At 34.7% G+C, this 9,179-nt stretch overlaps 1 protein-coding gene across 1 annotated transcript; it reads left to right on the forward strand.

Moving 5' to 3' along the window:
- The first annotated feature begins 773 nt into the window (after positions 1-773).
- LOC116113409 (putative tRNA pseudouridine synthase) lies at positions 774-8,864 on the forward strand. The gene is made up of 7 exons (XM_031399563.1): positions 774-1,045; positions 1,151-1,186; positions 1,442-1,554; positions 1,656-1,804; positions 6,475-6,619; positions 7,546-7,986; positions 8,106-8,864. The coding sequence occupies exons 1-7, from the start codon at positions 796-798 to the stop codon at positions 8,532-8,534; spliced, it is 1,563 nt and encodes a 520-aa protein (XP_031255423.1). The 5' UTR covers positions 774-795; the 3' UTR covers positions 8,535-8,864.
- The last annotated feature ends 315 nt before the right edge of the window (positions 8,865-9,179 follow it).

Here is a 9,179-nt window from a genome sequence, read left to right on the forward strand (position 1 = left end):
TGACAGGTTCTAATATAATTGGGGCTTGGGCCGTCCCTTCAAAACGGGGTTTAGTGTGATTTGTGAAACTTGTCGGTGTTTCTAAAAAAATTCCCAAAATTAATCCCACATCAGGCCCTAAGCATAGGAATTAGGGCTGTGCAAGTGGCGATTAGGTGCTTTGGTTCGGGTTTGCCAAACCCAAGCTGAACCAAACCAAAAAAATTTGAGTTCTAAAAAACCCAAACTGAACCATATTTATTAGAAACTCAGACAAACCAAAACATTATAAACTAGGTTAGTTCGGTTCCGCTTAATTCATTTTAGTTTATATAAAATTATTATTTTTTTCTTTGTCAAATTTATTACATGTCATTTAAGAACTGTATTTTTCAGTATACTTAATTTTTCAAATTAAAAATTGGTCGAATTCTGATTAAGAATCTTAGGATTATAATATCTTGACTTTAACAATTGCATGATAAGCACATTTAACAGGTTAATTAATGATAAATTTATTCATATATTATACAATAAATATATTATACGATTCGATTAGGGTGTTTCGGGTTGGAGAGTATACCCTAACTAACCCAGTCAAATTTTGTTCGGGTCTGTTTGGTTCCATTTGGTATTTTATTATCTTCAGTGTGGGTTTTCGGGGATTACCAAACCCAAAGATGTAACAAGTTGGGCGCAGTGGATAGTTTTTTCAAACTAGTGAGGATTTAAATGTAATCGAAAAAGTTTTTTTTTTTTTTTTTCTATTTATTTTTAATGAAATACTACTTGAGGTGTCCGGAAGCTCAAATCTCCATGGCTGTCCATTCTCTGCGGTTTCCAGTCTCTGCAACATGCCCCATCCAAAACCTAGCTTCAACTCTCTCAACCGTCAGATTCTCAATCACAGTCAACCACATTCGACTCCTTTCTTCTTCTGCTTCCGCTTCATCTCCACCGTCCACTTCTCATACTTTGACTCCAAAGCTGTGCGCCGGAAAGTGGGAGCCTTTCCGCAAAAAGAAAGTCGTTTTGCGTCTCGGCTACGTCGGCTCCGACTACAGAGGTCTTATTTTTTTTTTTTTTTCATTTATAATTTTATTATATTTTGGTAAAAAAAGATACATATATTAAATTTCTGATTTGTGTAATTTGTTATTTTTTCTTTCAGGCCTGCAAATGCAAAGAGATGAACATTCATTATCAAGTAAGCTTCTTCTCTTACTTCTCTTTTATTTAATTTTTTTCGCTTCTGGAAAATAACCTTACAGTTTTGTCAATTCTTCTAACTGGCTCATTAGAAAACTATGATACTATTAGTAATTTTGATATTTTAATGATTATTTTGATGTTTACGTTTATAGTTTTTAGTAAATTATGTTAGCGACATTGACTATGTAACTGATTTTAATCAGCTAGGGTGGATGGGATCTTGCTAAAGCATTACAATTTTGAAATGTAGCTATTGAAGGGGAACTGGAAAGTGCTATTTATAAGGCTGGTGGAATTCGTGATAGTAACTATGGAAATTTGAACAAAATTGCTTGGGCTAGAAGTAGCCGAACTGATAAAGGAGTGAGTTATATACTGATTACATTGTTTTCGCCTTCTATCATATGATCTTATTTGTATTTGCTGATGTTTATTGTTGGTTTTCTTTTTGCCAAATATTGTAGGTTCACTCCTTGGCAACCATGATATCTATGAAAATGGAAATTCCTGAAGACGCATGGAAGGAAGATCCTTGTGGCATTGACCTTGCTCAACGCATGAACACCCATCTTCCTGAAAATATCAAAGTTTTCAGCATTTTACCTTCTCAAGGGTGAGACTCACTTTTTATTTTATTTTATTATTTTTTTTCAAATAAAAAGATTTTGAAGATGTAGTTGTGCCTCACGTTTGCTTTATCTAACCTTTCACACATTTTGTCTGAGTGTATTTCATTACGGGATCTTTTTTCAGTACCACTTGACGCCAATTAATTATTCTTATCATGAGGTAAACATATTCATGGTTCATTTGCTTTAAACTTTCAAGGGACTCCATTTATAAGTCATTTTATACTAGGTTTTGGTTTCTTTCTCTTGTGGTTTATTTTTGTTTGTGTTCTTGGTTCTTATTTATTTTGTTTTACTCTTTTTTCATTTATTTAAAACTCTTTCAGTGACCAAGGGAGATCATACTTTAGTAATTGTTGATCTACTTCCATTTTTTTTTTTTGGTGGAAATGGTGAAGGACTATCATGTATTAATGGAAGAAAAAAGAGAAACACATTAGTGGATCTGCTATCCATTGGAAAAGTTAGATCATTGGTTGAGAAGATGGTAAAAACTATACAAAGAAGTTATGAAAGTTGTGTTTTGCAAAATTTTCCAATATCTTAAAGATCTTTGTTGTTTCATGTGTAGTTTTGAAAATGAATTTAGTGCTTTTCAAAAACCGTGTTTTAAATTCAAGCTATGCAAATATTTTAGGTAGGTTTTTGAAGTTGAAATTTTAAAAAAAAAAAAAAAAAAAAATTGAAGAAATAGAATCAAATGCTAATTGTCAATATATTGATAACATGTATCTAGGGGTGTGTAAAAGAACTGGCCGGAACCGAAACCGACGGGTACCTGGGTTCTGGTTTCGATTCCTACCCGGAACTGGCCCTCACAGGGTAGGTTCCGGTTCTAGAAATCAAGAATCGGCCAGTTTTGGTTTCGGTTCCAGTTCCTGTAGTGTAGGAACTGAGAACCGGATTCGGAACCGGTGTATGGGTCTTCACTTTCAGTCGATTTTCTTCTACTACTTGGAGCAGAAATCCAACCATCTTCAACTTTGTTGAATCCACTCCTCCCACAAGTTGTAGCGCAAAATCCCGCAAAGCCTAGGACCCTAGAATCTTAAACAACCTGTTAAAGAGTTGAGAGATGTTGGTTGCCTCTTTTGCAACTTCTTCCATAGCTTCGGTGGTTGGTAAGAAGAAAGGATATTGGGGTTTGAAGAAGAAGAGAAGAAAGAGAGAGTGGGTTAGTACTTTTGTGAGATTCATGAAAAAGGGTGAGAATTTATTAAAGAAAAAATAATGCTTTATGAGTTTGATACATTATCAAGAAATTATGACTTATGAGGAATTTTCTTTATCAAGTCATTGAAATTGATGATGGATTTTAACATTAATTAATTAAATATAATATAACATCTAAGCCATTTTGTAATTAATTAAACAAAATGGGGTGTATTTGTAATTTTTTTAAAGGTTTATTTGTTATTGTTGAAACTAATAGGGACCATTGTAGTTTTCCCGGGTACTTGGAATCGGAACCGGAACCGGAACTTGAAAAATAGGTTCCGGTTCTAGCTATTGAGGAACTGGAATCAACGGTTTCGGTTTTGGTTCTAGTTTCTTCAAAAAATGGCGGGTACTTGGACCCGTCCACCCCTACATGTATCACATTGCATCTATGTTTCTCTTTTATTGATTTCTTAATTCTAACCTTGCGGCTTGCTCTTGCATGTAACAAAGGACTAGAAGTTCTCATTTTTTGCTTGAAGAATAGAGAAAAGATAAGCATAGTTGGCATTTGAACAGAAATTTGTGATCTTTCTTATCTAGATGTCAAATCATGTTGACGTGAGTTTTTTCCAAACGGTAAAAAATGTTTATGAGTGAAGAAGTGTTAAATGGGATATTTATTGTGTCAAAACTGGAAGAGATAGAAAAGAGTGAAAACTAAGGCTGTGTTTGTTTTATTATTTTTGAAAAAGTTGAGTTGGGTTATTATTACGAGGATAGGATTTAAAATTGAAGATGTGTTTGGTAAAATTATTTTTTAATCCTGTACATTTGTTTATTTAGTTAAACACTCCCTACAATAAAAGTTTTAAAATCAACAAAATTACCCCCACCTACCCATTAAATGCCGGCAGCCGGCCACCACTGTAGGACGGTGGCCGGAATGACGCATGACCGGTTGGATGTGACCGGTTGGGGTGTTTAGTTAAATTAACAAACCTAGAGGGTTAAAAAAATCTAAATATTTTTAGTTCAATAGAATAGGGAAATAAATATGTATTGTGAGTAGGATAGAAATAGGATAGGGAAAAATAACAAAACAAATACAGCCTAAGCTATGGAGAATTGAACATAGTTTCTCGAATGATTCTGTCAATATCTGGCTGCATTTTCTCAATCTGGTATTCATCTCAGGAAACTGGTGATGATCATGGAATGGTTTACAAAATGAGTAGAAAGGTTAGGGTTGACTATGCTCATGTCAGTAAGGGAAAAGGTGGTAAGTTTCTCTTCCTCCAAAAATGATTTTGAGAGAAATTTTATGATAAAAGCCAGAAGAGGAAAGAATGGGTGAAAAGCCATCTACACATTGTATCATTATCTATTTATAGTAGAAATAATGAATCCTCTATGTTATACGTCACTTTCTCTCACTGTTTAGGGTTTGCTTTGCATATGTATGGCTAGGTGGCAACTCAGCATCAGTCTGTTTCATGTAGTCCCCATTGTAATTGTGACCTTCCTATAGCTGAAGTCTTTTCTAGGAGAGGTTCTTTTTTGTTGTGCAGTTACGACTTTCCAAGGATAGGTGCTATTTGCTCATTTGTGATGATGGTGTTTTGTAAACTATTCTTACACATCTCTACGTAGTGTATTTACTTGTAATTGTAGACAATGCATGGTGTCTGCCCTTCTTAGCTTCATGTGTCCCAATAAAAAAGCTGAGAATTTGATTCCCCTTGTACCTTAAAGTGAATATTGGCCATCTTAATGAATATGCGCTCACATTTTCTGGTCATTTGTCTTCTATTTAGTATATTTTCTACTTTTGTTGTATTGATGAGCTGCTGTGGAATGTTGCCCTACCTGAACTTGGACATGCTATCTTGTTTGTTGAAATGACGTTTTGATTTTGACCAATTCATTCTTGCAAATGCTTTCCTCTGATTTGCTGGTGTATTTCTTAACACAATCAAGACCCTCAAGCTCAAAGAAATGACAGTGGTCATCCCTGGAAGCCAAGATGACATTAGGTTTTTGATTGGCTTTTAATCATATGCATATGTTGTAATGAGCCATATCCTTTTGCATTACCCCTTTTTCATTGATCTCTCAAAACATCTTTCTTTTGACAAAATCATTGTCTAGGAAAGAGCACTATCCTAGCTTCACTTCAGCTTTAACTGTTTTTCAATGCCTTTAAACAAAGATAGTTTATGAGTTTCTATCTCTAGATAGTTCTTTAGTGTTTTTCCTAGTACATTGTTGAAAGAATTCTTCTTTTTTGCTCCAGTTGAGATAATTGCACCACGCTTATACAAGAAGTTCATGCATATGTATGTTGTAAAGTTGTTGAATGAAAAACAAAGCAAACAAAATCATAGAAGTATTGAAATGTGAATGAGCATTGAAAAGAAAAATAGTGATAGAGGTGACAACCATAGAAAATGACATATTCATAGGAGTTTTGGAAATTTGTTGTTGAAGTGCCACTTAGAGCTACAATTTGCTATGACTTCTGAATAATTGAGACAACTTTGATGGATATATGATAGACTGGTGCAGATGGGTTGGGGCAATGGGAAGAAATCTTTCAATAATGAAATGGAAAAATGTCGAACTCAGCGGAGCTGGAACTCCGTGCACTTTTACAGATTTAAGTTGTCAAAAGATGTTCAAAAGCTGAAGAGAAGCTGTCGTGTTGCCCTTTTTCTTGGAGAAGATTTGGTCAAAAGAAAATCACTTCAGAGATCAATGACAGGGGAACAATGCATAAGAAAACGGCTTATGAAAACTATGAAGAAATGTACGAAACTTATTGGAGAGGGAAATAAATAAGCCATTATTGCCATTTAGAGTCACTTGGATACACATCTTGATACTTAGTTACAGTTTTGTGTGTAGTGTTGCCCATATTGGAGAAAATTTAAGTAAAAGAGAAGTAAGAGAAGAAATTTTTGTGAAATTTAGGATTTTGTTTTTTTGTACTGAGAGAGTGGATACTTGGTCCTTAAATTTACATAAGAACAGTTATTATGGACTCCTTTGAAAGATCCTATTATAATTATTACTCAATGTTTTCAGAAACTATTAAAAAGCTCCCTAGTAGGAAAACTTTTGGTAAAAAGTTATTAAACTCCTGAAACTTTTTAAAATTTCCTCAGGTGGGTTGTTTTTTTAATGATTTCTGAAAAAATTGGGTGAAATAAAATTCAAGGATCTCTTAGAACTACGACCCATTAGCAACGATATCAGATCTAATAAATTTTGAATATAAAAATGGGGAACATAGGGGTTTAAAAATTTGATGAGACCATGAAGTGTGAGAAAATACAATTATGTTATTATCCCATTATATACTTCTTTTCCCTCCTGAACATTTTCTACCATTGAGCCAAAATCTAACATCAGTAAATAGTCAGTCAGTCATTCTGCTAGTCGATGCTGCTTTTTTATTGGTTACTGATATTTTGATTTTGGTTCTTCCATTTAGGAGTTTTGATCCTAGAAGGGAGTGTAATCTCCGGAGATACTCTTACCTACTTCCGGCTGAAATCATTGGAATCAAAAGTCAGTTTACTGTGGCTGAAATTGATTATCATATATCAGACTTCAATGATATATTAAATGCCTTTGAGGTGTGGTAATACGTCTTTTTTTTTTCTTTTTCTTTTTTCTGTTTTTAAATTTAATTTATCTTTATGGTCTCTGGTTATTGAAATTAATTCCTGCTGTTGCCTAATTGAGTTGCTTCCATGAAGATTTTATGTACTTGGGTTGACATATACGTTGCAGCATATATAAGCATGTAGCGGGGTGTTTCACATCCCTGTGCCATTTATATCATGTGATTTCACCATATGGTGTTTCATACTTATTGGTTTGTGAGAAGCTGATGAGACCTCCCAATAGTAAAATCTATCAATATAAAGGGCATAAAGGGCATAAGGGCAGTAGGGTGCTGGGTGTGTGAGTGGGCATGTTTGCTAGTGAGAGTTGGTTGGAAAATATTCACGTGATGGGGAATCAAGTTGTTAGTGGGAGGAATATTTTAGTTAAGGGATTAGTATATAAAGGGAGGGGAGTTTAGGGAAGGATAGACATATTTTCAAAGGGTTATTAAGGGAGGTCCCCAGCTCCTCGAACTGCTGGGAATTATCTGTTCTTTTGGCTTGTTGCTGTTTCCAGTTTGTTTTGTTAAAATCTCATTTCTATTCAATCAATACATTACAGTTTTAATTCTAGAATTGGATTGCCATTTTTGCGTTTTGGACTGTTTTGTGGCTGGGTTTGTTTTAAATTGACAGAGTTTCCCATCAGAAGCCATTATGAAGTGAGATGAAAACATGTGCTTTAATGATGAGCATGGGATTTTTGTTGATTAGAGAGGTGTCCTTCTTTTAGAGCCCTGTCAAGAGGCTCGTTTTGTCTGACTTACAAACATATCCCTTTTTTTTCTTTGCTTGCTTTCGTGTTTTATGGTCATTATGGTTGCCAATATTATCTATTATAGGAATCTAGAGATAATTTGTTCATTGTTTATTTGTTGTGAATACTTTAATAGGGGGAACATCCTTTCCATAACTACACAGTGCGATCCAAGTACAGGAAACAACCTCCTAAGAATGGTCGTGTGTCAAAAAGAGCAAGATCATCTAGAGAGGCATCATTGTCTGATTCAGAGGGGAGTGAAGGAGAAGAAAATGTGGGGGTTGATGGAGCCAATTCATCAGATTGTGTGGAAACAATTCAAAGTTCTTTGGAGTCTGTTGTGAATCACGAACACCTAGATGACAGCTGTAATAAGCATGAAAGTGATATAAAGGATCACATTTGTGATTCAGTTGTTCGTGCAAGATGGCTGTATGAACCTGATGAAACAGACAGAATTGGTGCTTCCCACTTCAGAAAGATTTTTCACTGTTCTTGTGGGAAGCTGGAGAAATCACTTGGGTTTGATTATGTTGAAATTTCCATATGGGGTGAGTCTTTCATGTTGCATCAGGTAACTATTTGACATATCTTTTATAGAAAAATATCAGTTTCAATAGATTGTCTTTATTGTGTTTTCTTCATGTTTTTTTACTGAATTAATGACCTTAAAAATCATTATATGCTTACCAGATTCGCAAAATGGTTGGGACTGCTGTGGCAGTTAAGCGGAATTTACTACCGCGAGATATCCTCACTTTGTCTCTGGCAAAGTTCTCTCGAATTGTTCTACCCTTGGCTCCATCTGAAGTTTTAATTCTGAGGGGAAATAGTTTTTCCTTGAGAAAAAGACCCGGGGTTGTTACCAGACCTGAAATGCTGAGAATGGTTGAGTCAGAGGAAATTCTCAAGACAGTTGACGAATTCTACAAGTCTGTCATGCTGCCTCAAGTTTCACAATTCTTGGATTCTTCAAAGTCTCCTTGGAAGGAGTGGGTTGTGAATTTGGATGAGAACACAAGCATTCCGGATGAACAGTTAGATGAAGTGAGGAGAGCTTGGAAGTTGTGGAAAGAGAAGTTTGATTCTATTAGAACGGGTGTTGCATTGCATCAGTCATAAATCAATGAAGGTAGGCAAATTTATCGTCTTATTTAATAATGGTCTTGGATTGTGCTTCTAGCATTTGCTAAAATAGGAAATCAACTGAATCTTAGCCATCGTTGATGACAAGATTTTGGTAGATAACGATGGCTAGATTTTGGTCATAGATCTGGCTGTTTTTTGTCAGATCCACGATGGATTTGTTCGAAAAAGGTTAGATCGGCCTATGACTGATAAGATCAAGCTGATCTTAGTATGGACGTTGTTAGTTGCCATTCGGAGGTGATGGTCAATTTTCGGTAGTGGTTTGAGTATAAACTTTTATTGTGAAAGGTAATTATTAAACATTTTGAGTTGAAAAAAATATAATTGCATTTTGATTTGAATTCTATCAACATTAAAATAAACACGTTTTTTATTGTTTATTTTAAGTAGGATAATAGAATAAAGTTTTAAAAAGTTAAACAAACAAGAGGGTAATTTTAAATAAACATCAATATGAAGTTATTGAAAGATCAAAATGGCCAAGGAGGGAGTGATTTAGGCGATTAACTAAACATGGTCATTTTGTTTGCCAAGCTTCGGAGAATAAATGTTATCTTAAATCCTATCAATTTGTAATGCTAAGTTAGTTTCAAATAAGATATGAAGCTCACATAACCC

Source organism: Pistacia vera, unplaced genomic scaffold (assembly GCF_008641045.1).
Source record: "Pistacia vera cultivar Batoury unplaced genomic scaffold, PisVer_v2 Contig679, whole genome shotgun sequence".
Classification (NCBI taxonomy): Eukaryota; Viridiplantae; Streptophyta; class Magnoliopsida; order Sapindales; family Anacardiaceae; genus Pistacia; species Pistacia vera.